At 40.0% G+C, this 19930-nt stretch overlaps 1 protein-coding gene and 2 long non-coding RNA genes across 3 annotated transcripts; all 3 read right to left on the bottom strand.

Annotated features, from left to right (window-relative positions):
- Positions 1-4804: 4804 nt before the first annotated feature.
- LOC120567911 lies at positions 4805-7074 on the bottom strand. The gene is made up of 3 exons (XR_005640631.1): positions 7010-7074; positions 6162-6230; positions 4805-4849 (listed from the first exon to the last, which is right to left on the bottom strand). It is a non-coding gene; the product is annotated as an uncharacterized LOC120567911 (long non-coding RNA).
- A 1329-nt stretch (positions 7075-8403) lies between these two features.
- LOC120568538 lies at positions 8404-12572 on the bottom strand. The gene is made up of 6 exons (XM_039816108.1): positions 11826-12572; positions 11640-11717; positions 11308-11370; positions 11138-11200; positions 10204-10356; positions 8404-8468 (listed from the first exon to the last, which is right to left on the bottom strand). Exons 1-6 carry the CDS (start codon positions 12538-12540, stop codon positions 8404-8406), a joined length of 1137 nt encoding a protein of 378 aa, XP_039672042.1. The 5' UTR covers positions 12541-12572.
- A 2636-nt stretch (positions 12573-15208) lies between these two features.
- Positions 15209-19416, bottom strand: LOC120567662. The gene is made up of 3 exons (XR_005640602.1): positions 19367-19416; positions 17225-17335; positions 15209-15271 (listed from the first exon to the last, which is right to left on the bottom strand). It is a non-coding gene; the product is annotated as an uncharacterized LOC120567662 (long non-coding RNA).
- Between the last annotated feature and the right edge of the window lie 514 nt (positions 19417-19930).

Here is a 19930-nt window from a genome sequence, read left to right as displayed (position 1 = left end):
GTTCATGTCGGAGAGTGCCGTGGACGCCACGAGTGGGCACGCCGCGCACGACCCGACGGAAAGGAGAGAGAAAGAAAACGAGACTGCAGCGGTCCGGAGGATAATTAACTAGTTGGGATTTGGTGTGTGCGTCCAAAGCAGCTCCACTGTTCACTCTTTTTCCAGTCTCTTGCTCTTTTCAATATCCGTTTTCTTTTTCCGGGGGCGAAGAAGAAGACTCCTGTTCCTAAAATTTGGATTTTGAATACCTGTGGTCCTCCATGTTTCCTTCTTCAAACTTGCCGGGGGCCGGGAAGCGACGATACCCATTAGTAGCAGCCGTGAGTCGAAAACATGAAAGGTGGAGCAGTATTTGATCCAGTTGGTTTTGGTTTCACACTGCTATAATGCATCTGCACTTAAGAGTTTTACATACAGACATACTGTACCTACAGCCAGTCGTCAGTGTTTTGGGCGGTTGCAGCGTGTTAGCCCTTTTCAGACACCGTAGGATTTTAACCCTAGAACACACACACACACACACACACACACACATACACACACACACACCAAGTATGGCTTTAACACTCACAAACATAAATGTCCCCACTTGGCTAAAATAAAAATAAAAAATCACCAGATGGTTTTAGACATAATTTTATCATGATTTGAAGCATTTTCAACAGGGGACTTGAAAAATGTCCCCTGTTGGCAAGACGTCCCCGGTTGGTGAATGTGTAACGATGCGTAAGTCCACAGTTGGATAGGTTGGTAAGAACACACACACACACACACACACACACACACACACACATACCCGTTTTTATTACCTCGTGGGATCCAGTGACAGGCAGCAGCCTGATGGGATCCCCCCTTTCTAAGGAGTGTATAGACATGATTTTAACTGCTAAAATCATGATAATTTTATGTGAACACAAAAATCACTTTAAACATCAAACACTCTCAAAAAAATTTAAAACCTGAATTTGTTCCCCCCCTGGGGACTAAACCTGAATTTCTGTTCTTCCTGGGGACCAGTCATGTTATGTCTATTGGAATACAATCAACACCACTGTTGGGCACTGCACAATTAATGACAAGCATTTTGTTGATTGAAACAACACACTAGAGTAGATTATTTCAAAATCCAAACTTTAAACAAGATGATTTTACTTTTATGCTTCATTTTCACTACTCTTTTACTAAATGAACGTATTTGATTGTTTTTGATGTCATATGATTGAACACATTACAAATAAACACATTTGTAAAATAAAAAATGGTTTGTCAAATGATCGGCAATAAAAAACACCAGAACTGCTTAACAAAGCTGTTCTTTACTGAATTTGATGATTTAAATACCAGATGTTGCTTCCATAATGGATCTGGTGGGAACGAACCTCGACCTGCTGTAAAAAAGGGACAAATTAAGCTCATATTTTCACAAAACCTTTATTCAAACAGCCTTTGCATTTTTTAAAACAGTTTGCTGGGTGCCAAAGATAAATGTATGATCACAACATGATCAGTTACAACAAATGCAAAGAGTGTTGCACACCAACACGCAAGATAAAGTGCATAACTTTAGTTATTTTCCTGACTCCACCTCTCCAATTGTTCTGAACATCTGTGGTGAAAGTGTACGGAAAAAATTATACAGCAGCATACACCACTGTTGGGCTGCTCTATCAGACTAGTAAAACGTCTGACTTCTAGCCTCTTTAAATATTTAAGTAGATTATACCCACAGCAGCAACACCCCCACCGCTTCTCTATTTTGAGGCCCCCAACATGGCCTGGTTAGAATTATTACAATTACATAAAACAAAAGCATGTAAATTAAAGCCTTATAATGCATATTCACCTATATCATTCCTAAACTACAAATAATACCATTCAGCAGCCCACTGCTTCTTTATTTTGAGGCCCCCAACATGGCCTGCATTTTCTTAAACATAAACATTTTGCTGGGTGCCAAAGATAAATGTATGATCACAACATGATCAGTTACAACAAATGCAAAGAGTGTTGCACACCAACACGCAAGATTAAGTGCATAACTTTAGTTATTTTCCTGACTCCACCTCTCCAATTGTTCTGAACATCTGTGGTGAAAGTGTACGGAAATAATTATACAGCAGCATACACCACTGTTGGGCTGCTCTATCAGACTAGTAAAACTTCTGACTTCTAGCCTCTTTAAATATTTAAGTAGATGATACCCACAGCAGCAACACCCCCACCGCTTCTCTATTTTGAGGCCCCCAACATGGCTTGGTTATAATTTAGAATTATTACAATTACATAAAACAAAAACATCTAAAATAAAACCTTATAATACATATTCACTTTTTATCATTCCGAAACTACCAATAATACCATTCAATAGCACACTTATTTTCAAACTGGTAGCATGTATTAACTAAGATAGCAGATAAGTAATTTGGTGACACAAACATTTTGTTTCACAGATGGCTTGACATATATTCCCATTAGTAAAGCATATTACCAGTTAAAATGAATCCTTTGAGGTTTTAATGTCATTACCCTGTATCAGACCACATTTGAGTTGTTAAAGTAAAAGAAAAAGTAATTTGTTTTTAAACGGAAATGTCTACCGCCTTCAAAATCAAGAACCGCAACTTAACAGGTTTATATTCCATTTTAGTGTAACAATATAACTGGGAAAAGACTTAAACTTTTCTCCACCAATTTTCAACCGAGAAGACAGGTTAGATGGGGCCAGGTCTTAATTTGCAACGAGCACGTGTGAGAACAGTTTCTCCTATTACTTACAGTTAGAAAAGGCTCAGCAAAACACATTGGGATTTTATGAAAACAGAAGTCTGAAAATGTTAGCACTTATTTTCCTTTTGGAGCTAGATGACATTTTTTTACTTTCAGTAGAGTCTTAATGCGGTTATTCAACCTATGTGTATGAGTGAGAAACTGAATTACCCAAGTGTTACGTTTTACAGCACAGCCAATGTCTTTAACGTCTTCTTGCACTTTCACGCTGAATGGCAGTGATACGATTTTTAACATAAAACTTTACTGCCGTCCATGTTCTTTTTGTAAGTGCTTCAGGTGAAGCCTTAATGCAGGCAACACAATCCGACTTCCCTGGTACTTTACCACATTCTATGAAGGCCATTAGTGTCTTTTCCACAGCGTGGACCTCTGCCAACGACCAATTCCTCTTTGCGGTTTCTAAAGAAACCGAAAAAAAGGACAATTAGGGGCGTAGTCTGGCAATGTAAAAGATTATGACAATGACATGACGATGACAATCAGCTTTATTATTTTGATCAAATGTGTATATTTTTTTGAGCAATGTCCTGAAAGTGAATATTGTGCACCAAGTCAAAGCCTTTATATATAAAAAGGAAACTATTTGTTTTACAGCATCAGTTGTATTGACTAATGCATAGTGGCTGACAACAGAAAACAAATGGCACAAGCACAACCACTATATTTACATATCACTCACACATTATCACTTGTTGTGAGAAGAGGTGTTATCTCTTATACCGCTTTCACACCACTGACCAAGGTTGGGCCAGGTTTTCACAAGGGTTGTCTGATCAGGGTTCAACCGTCGATTTGAAAATTCAAACCGAGCCAGTCTAAATGGGTATATCCCTGGTCATGACATCAGAGCTCACCTGGGTCAACCAGGGAGCAATGCATAACAATTACCTTAAGTGTTAGAAATGTTGCGGGGCTCTGCACGTCATATTCAGTGAACAGCTAACATCACATACAGTAATCCCGTCCAGCTGTATACCAGCACAACTAATGTTTTTTTTAGCTACTTGAAGTACAGTAGGGAGAGATTAAATTAAGTTTATTTTGTTTTGCAGTGATTACGTCCTAAGGCACAAATAAATAACCATAAAACTAACTATTCTCAGATGATTTTGTGCGGTGTGATTTTTTCCTCTGCATGTTTATTGCAGCAGCTGGATTAGGAAATAGGTAACTAGTATCGTTTGACTATTTCGTGAATGAATTGAACCGCTCTGCTGTTGTTGAACAGCCAGTGAACATCCTAGTTGTATACAGTCTATGGTGAAGACTCTGTAAAGCACAGTGAGACAAAATGTATGCTGTTTTTTCAAAGTGTGCGGCAAACATAGGCTGCGACCTGTGACAACTGCCCCACTGTCATTTCCAACCATTCACATAATTGTATCCCGCCCCAGCTGGTAGCTGACCTAGGGCGCCAATTCACATTGGAATCAATCCTAGTCTACCCTGATCGACCCACTTGGGGTTAACCCATTCAAACACAGTCAACCTGGCGTATAACTGATTAAGCCTTTGATGTGAAAGGGGCATTACAGCGGCAGATACCATGCTTACTGTGTCAGGTAACTCGTACCTCGCCCGGTACCTAAAGTTAAAGTCAAGAAAACAGACAAAACTACTGCTGTCAATTTTAAAATAATCTACTCAGTCTCTACTTAGCCAAGGTGTATTTATTCTACATTTAGAAACTGAAGGCTCACAAGCTATTAGCTATGAGCACCACTTTCTGTCAATCTCTGAAATGTTTTGCCAATAGTGACACATATTATTCATAAAACTTTAACTTGAGTTCATGTTTATGTAGCTAGCTAGAGTCTTGAATAACAGTATGTCATCAAGGGGCTTAAAAGACTAATTCCCATTGCATCAGGGTCACAATCAAGACCGGGATGATTGAAATGAACGACTAATTAATTCTCATACAGGTTACTGTATGGAGGGAGGAACTGATGTGAAGAGCTTTTTAAAATGGCAAAAGTGCATTTAGTGTGTTAAATACCTTTTTTAAGGTTCCCACTGTCAGACTCAGTTTCCTTTCTTATTTTTGATGTTGAGGGTCCTGCCAACATAATGGACAAGTATATCAATAAAAGAAATTGACAGTTAACTGGCAACAATTTACTTATGGGTCATACAAACTAACTACATATACAATACTTTTTCAAACAAGGCCTAAAGTAAAAATTATTTTGGAAATGGGTCCATATTCCACCACATTTAATGTGTGAAATACCTGTTTTTGGTGAAGCAAAGCACTGCTACTTGGGCAGAGTGATTAACACCTGAAAAGCACAGTTGGTACTTTCTGCTCCTCACTACGGGGCTTCTCAGGTGCTGCGAGCAAATCACTCCGCCCAAGTAGCAGAGAGTAGCAGTGCTTCGCCTTCTGAGAATATACTTCCCAGTATGTATACGGTTAGAAGATGGCTGTGTGTCATGTGACCTTGTTATTTGTACACGCTCTGACTATACAAATCACAACATGTAAATAGGAACATGTTGGTGTTTTGTCACTTATTGGGAGCAGTAGGCTAGATGGAGCCAGTTACCTCCAGGATCTGTGCTAAGCTAGGCTAGCAGCGGGTGCATCAGACAGAGTTATGACAGGCACGGAGATGAGAAGGCTATGTATGGACTTATCTAACTCTGGTGAATACGGGGAATAAGACAAAGTCCAGATAAGTCGGCGTGTTCCTTTACACGCTAGTGGGGTCTTAACCACACTATTTCACTTAATAATTTAAATAAAGTGCATCAATCCTTAAAATGTCTTAAAATTGCTAAAAAGCAATTAGTAAATTATGTATCTTATTGGGCTTTATCCGATGACTAAAGTGATACCTCAAGCATTTCTGCAGTTTTGACATAAAAGCATCACAAAGACAAACCATCACATACGTGTACAACAAGAAGTAGAAATTAATACTGCTGGACAATATATATTTGTCCTCTCTACCTATGTGCTTCAGCCTTGCTTCAACATTCCCTTCATTCAGAGCAGGTACTCTACCTTGTGGCAACATTTTTAGTTCCAGATATTCTGTATCATAGCAATTAAAGCATACAAAGGTGTCTCAGCAGGAAAAAAACGCTGCACCTCTTAAGTGCTCTAGCGCTCCCAACTAGGCTTTCTGAGGAGAGTGCCTTGTATTTTCAGCTGGGAAAAAATGCTTTGTGGACAGGCGGCCTTATGAAATTAAAACGAACGATTGACTTATCAATGAGAATTTGGTCAGACAAGAGCATCATGACCAACCAATCGACCAACCAAGAGACATCACTCCTACCGTTTAGCAGTTCTGTGTGACAAAGGTAAAGACCAAACAAGGCGTGTTGGGTATCAGGTGTCATGGTCTCAGTCTGTGGGTTACCTGTGGTAGCAGGTTCAACACTGCCAGGATCATCAAAGGGCTGCTGTTCTCTGTTGGAGCTTGAGGTTCCTATCAGAAGGATAAATAGTTTATAAATTAAAAAGATGTAGGTTGCCACTGTGGAAAACCAGGAGGAGCCAATATGGGGGAAAACATTCTGCAAATACTCCACCCACTCTATTATAAATCATCAACCACTGTTCAACAATTAACCAATGATCCCCTAATCTGAGTATCCGGCTTCCCAGCATTTCACGCTTGCAGGCAAGCCTCTAGCATTTATCTGTTTTCTCTTCTTTGACCATTGACAAGCAAAGAGAACAGGCTCCACCCTCCTACAACCTCCCTAAGAATCCGTAATATATCAATTTATACTGGAAGATATTAGATTTGCCTCAAGCTAGTGGTTTACCAGATGTACTGTGCAAGGATAAATCCTGACATCAGGCACCTTTTGCTATCTATTTTGCAAGGGCATCGTAGCTGCATCAGGAGCTCAGAGCTGCCCCATACGGTTGTGATTGGTTTAAAGAAATTAAAAAAATCCCAAAGCCGTTTTTCCCTATCCAAGAATATTAGAATGCTAGTACATAATTCATTAATTACACTCTTTTGTAAAAGCAGGTAACTAACAAATAGCAAGGATTACATTTAGTGTGTTAAATACATGTTTTAGGGTCACCACTATCAGTCTGTTTCCTCTCTTTGATGTTGAGGGTACTGGTAATATAAGAAAACACTGTACATCATAAATCAGTACATTTCAAGTTTTTCTAAAGTTTGCCAAAAGGTTAGGTAGTCAGGGAACTAAAGAAATATCAAGGACAGCATTTAGTGTGTAAAAATACCGGTTTTAGGGTCATCACTGTCAGATTCAACATCTTGCATTCTTCTCTTAGGTGTTGAAGATGCTGTTAAAACAAATAATTCATATTTTATTAAATTATTATTATAAAATGTGGATTTGAAAGCAAGGAAATAATGTAGAAAGGAAGTATCTCAGTTAGTCTGTGGAATACCTGTGGGTGCAATGTCATCATCAGACTCATCAGTCATTAGTCTTTTTAGATCTTGAAGAGCCTTTGACAAAAAGAAAAAGTTACGACATCTCAAAGCTTACTCAATATCCATTGAAAGCAATGCCTATTGTGTACAAGTTACAAAATTAACATTTGTGTCCAGCCAAATGGTTAGTGAATGTTAAAGTTTTACCAACCACTCAATAGATTGGCTGGTGAGTAAAGCAAATCTACCAACCACTTAAATATTTTTACCAGCATTTGGCTGGTGGATGGTGTTAACTTTGTACCCTGGTTGGAAAAGGTGAAAACAGTTTAATGTGGAACTTACCTGATGACCTAGGAGCTCACAGATGACTCTTGTGCCTCTGTCTCTGAGGAGATCGCTTTCCCCTTCCCTCAAAAGTACTTAACACTCTGTTTTAGTCACCTACAATACTACATACACATACATACATACCTACATACATACATACATACATATTTCCTTTACCTTCAGGATCGATTTGGATTTGGTCCAGGCTCATTCCCTTGAAGTCTGACAATCGGCCCTGTTCTAGGGCAATCAGCACTTTGCTGACTTTAGCCAGCTGCATTGTTCCTTCAGGTAGTCTATAGTACTGCCTATGGACCCGGATGTCATGGCCAAGAGAAATTTGCAAGTATGTCCATCTCATTATCTTTCAAGTTAAGCACAGTGGACAGTGTGGAAATGTGCTTTCTCCAACTTGGTTGATGACAGAGTTTCAGGATGCTTGGCCCCACATTCCCTTGCAATCTGTCTGATTGCATCTGATCCCCCCTCAAGTGAAGTAACCGCTTCAGGTCTGGAGAAAGAAAAGGATTTTCATCAGGCACTCCACAAAGCCCGCCGATGCTACAACCAAGGCCTCCATTGAGGAGAGCATGTCTGGTGTTAGAAGGATGGGAACTTTCCTGTTTCGTTTTCCCTCTTATTTCAATGCGCTGAAAATGCTGGCAAAGCTTTTGCTCCAACTCTGACAGTCCCTACTGCCAAATCTGAATGAACTCCAAGAAGTGTCTCTTAGGGTGAATGCACTAGTGGCATCTTTGACACCTCACCTTCTCTTCTGCGATTAAAAAGTTATCACTTCACAAAGAGTCGACTAACTAGCTTGGACCAGTTCTTCTTATTAGGATTTTTCTTTTAGGCTGTTTTTGGTATTCAGGTCTACACTTATCCAAGGTGCATTGCATGTCCTTTACATCCTCGGTGAAAGGGAGGAGCTGAGGGAGTGTTCCACCTCTTTAAGAGTTTGTAGGGGCACTGATGACACAATAATACATCCCACTTTTCTCATAAATAATTCGCCCTTCTCCAGATCTAAGAAATTCTCATTGTCAGATTCTCTGCCATCTGTGCTTCACACTGAAGAATATCCGCAATCTTCTTGGAGATTACACCCAGTTTAAGGCTAGGATGAGTTTTGTAGTTGTCAGTCTCTACAGCTAGCTACCTCCTTTTACTGCTTCCACCACAAAGTTGAAGTTGGAAGGTACATAGAAGTCCCCAACTTTTTTCAGTGTTAGCTTCCATGCCTGCTGAATAAGTCTTCCTCATTTCTCGTGATTTTGTCTAATGTACTCATATGCTCATTCTGCCTGTCCATGCTTCTATACAAATGTTCTCCAAACTTCAAAATGCTTTTTCTCCTGTCTGATAGATAAGTTTCAGGACTTCATCTTGGTGTACCAGACGGGTCAGCTCCTAAACTTTTTGCTAACACCATCTGGACGTGGCTGTGCAAAGGCACAGACTGATTGGATCCGACTTTGCCTGACTGTTGCTACATTTTCTCGCAAGGGCAAGCCTGCACTTTGGACATGTGTCTCCATTAAGGATTTTCTTTAAGCAAAGTCACAGTTAACGAGTGCATGTAGTCACTTGCTTTCACTGTTCCACCGGTTTGTTGACTTGGGGATTAATGTCCACTCACCGCTTTCAGGACCCCATTATTATATTAACGGCTCTTTATTTCGAATTAGTCAAAACGCAATTTTTCGCTCTTTGGAGTTCAAAGGAAGCTCCTCACTACGGGCTTCTCAGGTGCTGCGAGCAAATCACCGGCCAAGTAGCAGAGAGTAGCAGTGCTTCGCCTTCTGAGAATATAGTTCCCAGTATGTATCACGGTTAGAAGATGGCTGTGTGTCATGTGACCTTGTTATTTGTACACGCTGTGACTATACAAATCACAACATGTAAATAGGAACATGTTGGCGTTTTGTCACTTATTGGGAGCAGTAGGCTAGATGGAGCCAGTTACCTCCAGGATCTGTGCTAAGCTTAGGCTAGCGTGGGTGCGTCAGACAGAGTTGTGACAGGCACGGAGATGAGAAGGCTATGTATGGACTTATCTAACTCTGGTGAATACGGGGAATAAGACAAAGTCCAGATAAGTCGGCGTGTTCCTTTACACGCTAGTGGGGTCTTAACCACACTATTTCACTTAATAATTTAAATAAAGTGCATCAATCCTTAAAATGTCTTAAAATTGCTAAAAAGCAATTAGTAAATTATGTATCTTATTGGGCTTTATCCGATGACTGAAGTGATACCTCAAGCATTTCTGCAGTTTTGACATAAAAGCATCACAAAGACAAACCATCACATACGTGTACAACAAGAAGTAGAAATTAATACTGCTGGACAATATATATTTGTCCTCTCTACCTATGTGCTTCAGCCTTGCTTCAACATTCCCTTCATTCAGAGCAGGTACTCTACCTTGTGGCAACATTTTTAGTTCCAGATATTCTGTATCATAGCAATTAAAGCATACAAAGGTGTCTCAGCAGGAAAAAAACGCTGCACCTCTTAAGTGCTCTAGCGCTCCCAACTAGGCTTTCTGAGGAGAGTGCCTTGTATTTTCAGCTGGGAAAAAATGCTTTGTGGACAGGCAGCCTTATGAAATTAAAACGAACGATTGACTTATCAATGAGAATTTGGTCAGACAAGAGCATCATGACCAACCAATCGACCAACCAAGAGATATCAGTCCTACCGTTTAGCAGTTCTGTGTGACAAAGGTAAAGACCAAACAAGGCGTGTTGGGTATCAGGTGTCATGGCCTCAGTCTGTGGGTTACCTGTGGTAGCAGGTTCAACACTGCCAGGATCATCAAAGGGCTGCTGTTCTCTGTTGGAGCTTGAGGTTCCTATCAGAAGGATAAATAGTTTATAAATTAAAAAGATGTAGGTTGCCACTGTGGAAAACCAGGAGGAGCCAATATGGGGGGAAAAACATTCTGCAAATACTCCACCCACTCTATTATAAATCATCAACCACTGTTCAACACTTAACCAATGACCCCCTAATCTGAGTATCCGCTTCCCTAGCATTTCACGCTAGCAGGCTAGCCCTAGCATTTATCTGTTTTCTCTTCTTTGACCATTGACAAGCAAAGAGAACAGGCTCCACCCTCCTACAACCACCCTAAGAATCCGTAATATATCAATTTATACTGGAAGATATTAGATTTGCCTCAAGCTAGTGGTTTACCAGATGTACTGTGCAAGGATAAATCCTGACATCAGGCACCTTTTGCTATCTATTTTGCAAGGGCATCGTAGCTGCATCAGGAGCTCAGAGCTGCCCCATACGGTTGTGATTGGTTTAAAGAAATAAAAAAATCCCAAAGCGTTTTTCCCTATCCAAGAATATTAGAATGCTAGTACATAATTCATTAATTACACTCTTTTTGTAAAAGCAGGTAACTAACAAATAGCAAGGATTACATTTAGTGTGTTAAATACATGTTTTAGGGTCACCACTATCAGTCTGTTTCCTTTCTCTTTGATGTTGAGGGTACTGGTAATATAAGAAAACACTGTACATCATAAATCAGTACATTTCAAGTTTTTCTAAAGTTTGCCAAAAGGTTAGGTAGTCAGGGAACTAAAGAAATATCAAGGACAGCATTTAGTGTGTAAAAATACCGGTTTTAGGGTCATCACTGTCAGATTCAACATCTTGCATTCTTCTCTTAGGTGTTGAAGATGCTGTTAAAACAAATAATTCATATTTTATTAAATTATTATTATAAAATGTGGATTTGAAAGCAAGGAAATAATGTAGAAAGGAAGTATCTCGTTAGTCTGTGGAATACCTGTGGGTGCAATGTCATCATCAGACTCATCAGTCATTAGTCTTTTTTTAGATCTTGAAGAGCCTTTGACAAAAAAGAAAAAGTTACGACATCTCAAAGCTTACTCAATATCCATTGAAAGCAATGCCTATTGTGTACAAGTACAAAATTAACATTTGTGTCCAGCCAAATGGTTAGTGAATGTTAAAGTTTTACCAACCACTCAATAGATTGGCTGGTGAGTAAAGCAAATCTACCAACCACTTAAATATTTTACCAGCATTTGGCTGGTGGATGGTGTTAACTTTGTACCCTGGTTGGAAAAGGTGAAAACAGTTTAATGTGGAACTTACCTGATGACCTAGAGCTCACAGATGACTCTTGTGCCTCTGTCTCTGAGAGATCGCTTTCCATAGCCTCTGGCACTTCCTCTAAAAAGGAAGTGCCAAAAAACACTTTGTTTTAGTCACCTACATACATACATACATACATACATACATACATACATACATACATACATACATACATATTTCCTTTACCTTCAGGATCGATTTGGATTTGGTCCAGGCTCATTCCCTTGAAGTCTGACAGTCGGCCCTGTTCTAGGGCAATCAGCACTTTGCTGACTTTAGCCAGCTGCATTGTTCCTTCAGGTAGTCTATAGTACTGCCTATGGACCCGGATGTCATGGCCAAGAAAATTTGCAAGTATGTCCATCTCATTATCTTTCAAGTTAAGCACAGTGGACAGTGTGGAAATGTGCTTTCTCAACTTGGTTGATGACAGAGTTTCAGGATGCTTGGCCCCACATTCCCTTGCAATCTGTCTGATTGCATCTGATCCCCTCAAGTGAGTAACCGCTTCAGGTCTGGAGAAGAAAAAGGGATTTTCATCAGGCACTCCACAAGCCCGCCGATGTACAACCAAGGCCTCCATTGAGGAGAGCATGTCTGGTGTTAGAAGGATGGGAACTTTCCTGTTTCGTTTTCCTCTTATTTCAATGCGCTGAAAATGCTGGCAAAGCTTTTGCTCCAACTCTGACAGTCCTACTGCCAAATCTGAATGAACTCCAGAAGTGTCTCTTAGGGTGAATGCACTAAGTGGCATCTTTGACACCTCACCTTCTCTTCTGCGATTAAAAAGTATCACTTCACAAAGAGTCAAACTAGCAAGCTTGGACCAGTTCTTCTTATTAGGATTTTTCTTTAGGCTGTTTTGGTATTCAGGTCTACACTTATCAAGGTGCATGTGCATGTCCTTTACATCCTCGGTGAAAGGGAGGAGCTGAGGAGTGTTAGTTCCACCTCTTTAAGAGTTTGTAGGGCACGCTGATGACACACAACACCCATTTTCTCATAAATACCGCCCTCTCCAGATTCTTAAGAAATTCCTCATTGTCAGATTCTGCCATCTGTGCTTCACACTGAAGAATATCCGCAATCTTCTTGAGACTATGACCCAGTTTTAAGGCCAGGGATGGAGTTTTGTAGCTGTTTCGGTCTTCATTAAAGCCAGCCACCTCCTTTACTGCTTCCACCACAAAGTTGAAGTTGGAAGGTACATAGAAGTCCTCAACTTTTTTCAGTGTGCCAGCTTTCCATGCCTGTTGAATAAGTCTTCCTATTTCTCGCATTTTTTGTCTAATGTACTCATGTTTGGTCTTGTCATGTCCATGCTTTGCATACAAATGTTCTCCAAATCTCAAAATGCTTTTCTCCTGTCTGATGATGTTTGTGACTTCATCTTGGTGCATTGCATTTGTCAGCTCCCAAACTTTTTTGCTAACACCATCTGGGACGGGCTGTGCAAAGGCACAGACTGATTGGATCCGACTTTTGCCTGGTTTTGTTGTGCTACATTTTCGTGCAAGCCTGCACCTGGACATGTGTCTCCACAAGGATTTTCTTTTAAGCAAAGCTTCACAGTTAACGCAGTGCATGTAGTCACTTGCTTTCACTGGTTCATCGGTTTGTTGACTTGGGATTAATGTCCCACTACCGGCTTTCAGGACCTCATTATTATGAGCACGGTTTCCTTTATTTCGAATTAGGTCAAAATGCAATTTTCGTTCTTTGGAGTTCAAAGGAAAAGTGATTGCCTTTGCTACAGATGATTCATTGATGTGTTTTCTGACTAAATGCCTTGCCATTTTATGGCACTGCATGGGACAGTACAGACAATGATGCTTCTTACTGTAAACTCTGCCACCATCCTTTTTTTTTTGCAGCTTCATTACTGACACATTTCCCAGGTTTGTCTCAGAGTCTTCACTTTGTGCTCTTTCATCTTTATTGGAAATAGTTCTGGCCAATTTCTTCCTTTTGTAAGTCTTCTGTGGCGTCTTCTGTTTTACCAGTGTAACCTTGCTTGTTAGATCATCAGATCCCTCCGAACTGCTTCCACATATTGATTTTTTTGACGGAATATATTCATCACCACTGCTTTCAATGCAGCTCATAGAGGCATCTGATCCATCAGGCACCTTGGAGAACCGTTCAAGGTATTCTTTGGTAAGCTGTGAATGAAATATACATTTAGAAAGAAAAAAATATTTATATATTAAACTATTTACACTAAAAGATGATACAGATAGAGATAAAAATATTGCAACACTATGCGGCATCTGACACAACTTCAGGGTAGTTAAGACTGCACAATATGAGGAAAACATGCGACATGCCGTAACGTTGAATATAACAATAATGATATAACTTGTTATAAATAAACAGATATTAAGAGGTAGCCTACTCAGTCCTGCATTTTTGCTGCTTTTAGCATTAGGCACGTTTCATTTAGTCGCCCGTCAGTGGCGTCATATAACCTTTGACCGCTTCCTGTAACTTCAGTCAAAACACGGGAACCCAGAGGATACGTTTAAGAGTAATTGTAAATCATAAAGTCAGATGTCACAGAAAGAATACTCTGTAAACGTAATACTTTTTTTTTCCTGCCACACAGCATCACTGTGATTAATTACATGCCACTTTGCAACACAGCAATACAGCAGAGACCTTGTTTATTGATACATATCAATATCAATCGATCCAGATTAACATTAGGCTACTAACGTTACAATGTGCTGGTAGCTCATGCTAGGTAGGTAACATAAGGTTACAACATCATTCAACACGCTCATAGTTTTTAACATAATTGTTTTTACCACAGTTAATAGCACTTTGCTAACCTGTGACATCGACATGTGAAATATACTGTGATAGTGTGGTTTTACCTGCTGGCTAATGTTAGCTTGGTTGTTGACTAACTGGTCAGCTACCAATACAAATCAAATCAAGAAACACTTAATGTTGGGGAAACTGCAGCTATGTTATTAGAACGGCATGAATAAACATTACTAAACGCAACGTGAATAAACTTGAATGGGTAAACTTGTCCGTGAACAGATGCATTCTAATCGGGGATGGTGTTTAACAATGAAAACTACAACTCCCACAATTCCACGCAACTTCACAACGTCATCAAAAGTCTGTGTTTACTATACATTCTTTTGATTGAGAGACACCTAGCAGCAGAAAATTATATTTTGTACGTTGAAGGAGTATTTGGAATTGATGTTAAAGCACTTGGCTGCCAATTTTCTAAACATCTTTTAAACAAATATAATTGTTTTAATAGTTTTTGGATCAATGGCATCACCTAATTTCATCATAACAGGAAAGAACAGTTCTGCTATATATATTGTATTAGTCATACTATACACTGATTTGTTGTTTGTCTGTTGAATAATACAGCAGAGAGTTTTTTATCAAATTTTAAATTGCAATCGCAATATTGGTTTTAAAAATCGTAATTAAGTTATTTATCATAATCGTTTAGCCCTAGCGTCCAGCTAGTTTTAATGATGCAAACTTACAAATACGCTGTCAGTTCTCCCCAGGGGTGGTACATCTGGGTCACCACCAACATCATCATGTGAACTCTCAGGGGTGCATATCTCAGTGTTGCTCTCAGAATCTAGGCTTCCTTCCTATGGGGGGGAACAAACAATATAAAGCACTGGCAAAATAATCACTATATTACAGTTTCTGCTATATACTGTACATTTAAGCATAATGTGCTTTCCAGTGTTTTTATTATATACATTTAATAGCAGCGGCCTGCCATTATTGCCGCCACTCTTTCAGAATTGTATTAAATGTATTAAATGAGCTGTCTGCTCAACTGAACTCAAGTGAACAGTCAACCGCTCTCTCTCCCCCTTGAGGGTGAGCAACTGGAACACTGACAGGACGTCATCACTCACACAGTCATGACAACCAAATAAACAGTGCGAGTACCGCAGTTTCTCCTAAGCAGAGTGACCAACAGCGGCGAAAGCCTCAGCGGCTGATTTACCATAGAAACAGTGCTCATGCGGCTCCCATGAAATATGACAGCTACAGTAGCATTGAAAATAGCGTTATGAGTACTAAATTTGATTAATTTACTGTTTATCTGACCCCCAGATGAGACAAGAAGCCAAAATTAGTTAACCCTGCAGTCCCTCTGCCTTTGACTCCCCGCTGCAGGAGACGCTGTATTCCATTAATGTTTAAAACTATTTCCAGGTTAGTGGGGGTTGGTTGTGCCAATGGACGATATCATCGTCCCATCGTGATGGCTGGCCACGCCTCCCACCCTGTCAGACACACTAATCCTAGTCGCGGGAGCGACTAGGATTAGTGTGTCTGACAAGTGCGTGACAAGTGACAAGTGCGTCGGTCTTAAACTAGCAAAGACACTTGCGTCGGGATTTGCGCTGTGCTGTGCAGGGTGCAAGATAGGGCCCCTTAAGTGGAAGCTACTTTTTCCCCCCCTTACGTGCAACCTATTTGTAAAAAAGACCATCGCTTTGAGCAGACTGGATTGTAGGGGTGGGAATCACCAGAGGCCTCATGATACAATATCATCACAATACAATATTATTGCGATTTTAAAGATATTGCAATATTCTGAGATATATTGCAATGTATTACTTTTCGAACTTCAAATTTTTCCAATTTCAAATGATGTCCCCAAAAGGAAACTTTGTCAACATCTGTTTTATCTAAAAAGATACATTTCTGTTTGTTCATCTTACTTCAATTTTATTGCTGCAAAATTGGATCATCAAGCAGACAGACTGACCAACACATAGAGTAAAAGATCCATACTTGGCGTCTGTGTATCGATACAGTATTACCACAGAAAATATTGCGATACTATACTGTATCGATTTTTCTCCTACTGGATTGGCTGTAGTGATACATTCTCTCTCTCTCTCTCCCTGTCAGTTGTAGCTCGCTCTACCTGCTAGTAACGCTGGACACAGCGGTCTTGAGTGAGAAAAAAGCGTTAATGTGGAGCGCTATCACACTTTCCTTTCTCCCCTCACAAACTAAGTTTGTAGACACTACTGTGTGTGTGCATCAATAAGTCAGTCTGAGGTCCTGTAGGTGCGGGACGATGTCATGCAGGATATATGAATGTACGTTAGCAACAGTAGGCTAATTCACGAGGGTGCTAGTTTATGTGTGAGCTAATATTACGCATCTGTTCATGTGTGCTGTAAGAGTTAGGTTTCTGTTTATTGAATGCGTTATTCAGTGCAAACAACCGAGAATGTAGTCTCAGTAATGATGGTATATTAGGTTATTAATGTCGCTCTGATGAAGGCAAACGTCCCACTGTCGTTACGCAGATCAGGACATCTAATTGACTTTACTGCTCTGTAGTTAAGTCAAAGTAGGTCTAGTTGTAAAAAACTGCCCCTACCAGCAGGGCAGCATAGCCATGTATTACCGTCTATTTACAGAGGGCATTTAAATGGATGTCTATGTTAGCTGTTAGCCCATAGTAGTAAAAAATAATATTTATGTAAACCGATATAATAAAATAAAAAGTGCTAAAGCTTTTTTTGTAAAAGTTAGGTGTCCAGCTAGTTTCAGTGATGCAAACTTACAGATACGCTGTCATATCTCAGGGGTGGTACATCTGGGTCACCACCAACATCATCATGTGATCTCTCAGCAGTACATATCTCAGTGTTGCTCTCAGAATTGAGGCATACTTCCTAAGGGAGGAAAAAAAAATATAAGGCACTGGCAAAATAATCACTATATTACAGTGTTTATGCTATAAACATTTAAGCATGGCGTACTGAACCGGCCCGCCTTAACTCGACTCAAGTCAGCTGATCAAGTCCCAACTCAGGTGGTCAAGTCACCAGAAGCTGGTTTTATAACATAAGGGATGTCACCTGTTTCAACAGCCAATAGAGAAGCCAGCTAGTAAAGTCAGCTCGAACTATAGAAATAAAATGAGCAGTGAATCAGATAAAAACATTTTTCCATAATCTCAGCTGTTGTCGTCTATTCTTCATAGTGCGTATGTTTTAAAATGTCCCGCTTCATCACGCTACGGTTGCGCTCACACCATGAGTTTGGCATTGACCTCCCTCCATGCCACCAGCGCCTGTACTACTGCCAGCATCTGGCTGACTTTTTGTCAGTGGATGAATGAGGGAGAATGGAGGGAGAGTGAGCATCATAGAGACAGGGCGCATTTAAGTCCTGTCCCCACCAGAGGGGAAAACAACTTTCTGCTCTCCATTGACTTTGTATTGTGTGAGGGTTTCTCCTCTTTATTTCATCTGCTAACTAACAACAGAAAAATGACTAAAAGCTGCTGAGTGCTAACCCAGAACTTAAGTTTTTATAAGCTTCTGATCTGAAAAAAAACAAATACTGAGCTTTATGAAGAGAGAAGTGGAAACAGACATGAGGAACCAGCAGAGAGAATGGAGAGACTGTAGGATCCTGAGACTAATCTAAAGACATGTCCAACGTTACACCCTAACTTACAGACATATAGTTAGCCTAAAACTACATTTGGATATTTGACTTGGTAACTAAATGTTTGCAAACATAATGTCGGACATATTGCTAGTTTTGTGTCACTTCATTCTCCCTGTCGATTCCTCACGCCTGTTTCAAATTTTCTCTTCATAAAAGCTCAGTTTTTGTGTCGGCAGCTTATAAAAACTTAAATTCTGTGTTATTTACCGTGCTGGTAGTGAATATCAGCACACAGTAGCTTTTAGGCACGTCTCTGTTGTTTTCTAGCAGACAGCTAAAGAGGAGAAAACAAGTTAACAGAGAGGAGAGATGTTTCCCCCTGATGGGATTGGCTTTCAGAGTACTGAGTCACTGTTCACCTGATTTCACAAAGACCTAAAGAGCCAGGGCACTACCCACCTATACACATAGTTTTCTTTATTAAAAGGTCCCATGGCATGAAAATTTCACTTTATGAGGTTTTTTAACATTAATATGCGTTCCCCCAGCCTGCCTATGGCCCCCCAGTGGCTAGAAATGGTGATAGGTGTAAACTGAGCCCTGGGTATCCTGCTCTGCCTTTGAGAAAAGGAAAGCTCAGATGGACCGATCAGGAATCTTCTCCTTATGAGGTCATAAGAAAAGGAGCAAGGTTTACTCCTTTCTCTGCTTTGCCCCCAGAGAATTTGCCCCCCATGAGAGAGAGAGACATCATGGCTTTCAAACAAGAAAAGTGGCAGTTGGTCAACGCTACACCCCCCCTGCACCTTGCCCCCGCTCCTCCTCAATAGCTACAGACACAGAAATGGCACATCATAAGGAAAGCTCATTGTGGCACTGGCTCTAGTGGCTGTAGTTCGCTGAGGCTTAATTTCGGAAAGATACTTCAGATACAGTATTAGGGGACCACTAAGGTAATATGAAATATTAAGAACCGATACAGTATTAGGGGACCACTAAGGTCTATATAAAAGAGACTTCAGATACAGTATTAGGGACCACTAAGGTCTATATAAAAGAGACTTCAGATACAGTATTAGGGGACCACTAAGGTCTATATAAAAGAGACTTCAGATACAGTATTAGGGGACCACTAAAGTCTATATAAAAGAGACTTAATATACAGTATCCAAAGAGCACCATATCATGGGACCTTTAAAAACTAAAGCATAAATTATAAGAGGCCCCATTGGAAAGACAGGTGAATTTTAATGTTTGTATGAATATTATATTATTGTATCACATTTAAAATTCCACCTTATTATTACCTGGCTTTGGTGTTTTAGGTATTCCATGTGCCTGGATAAACAAGTATTATGATGCTCCCTCAGGCGTTTTAAGCGTGCCTTCCACCTGCTGTATCCTGCACTCTGCCTGCAAGAGGTTAAACACAAATAGTTGATGTAACATTTGTTTGTATCCCATCGTTCTTTTCATAATTATTGTAAATATCTGTAATTTGAAGGGTGCCCAATAGTTTCATTGGGTAACACATAAGGTTAATAATGCAAATGTTTGCAGCTTGTGGAGATAAGAAAATCAAGTCCATGCTTAAACCTATACAGAGAGAGAAAAAAAATCTACCTTACTTAAAAGATGGTTATGGAGATGATGAAATGGCTTGAATTAAGATTATGGCCTCTTATCAGTCTGTTTACCTGCACTTAATTAACCAGGTTAAATGTGACCATGTGCAGAACAACAGACAGCACTGCAGGTGTGGCAGAATGAAAGCAGAGATATTTATAGAAGCAATGCCTCCTCAGATTTAAACTAACAGCTGAAACTTTACACAAAGCAGCCTGTAGATGTCTAATAAGTCCATTTCCACC

The sequence above is a fragment of the Perca fluviatilis genome, chromosome 11, assembly GCF_010015445.1.
Source record: "Perca fluviatilis chromosome 11, GENO_Pfluv_1.0, whole genome shotgun sequence".
NCBI classification, from domain to species: Eukaryota; Metazoa; Chordata; class Actinopteri; order Perciformes; family Percidae; genus Perca; species Perca fluviatilis.
Note: the sequence above shows the minus strand (reverse complement) of the source record. Positions and strands in the feature narration are given on the sequence as shown.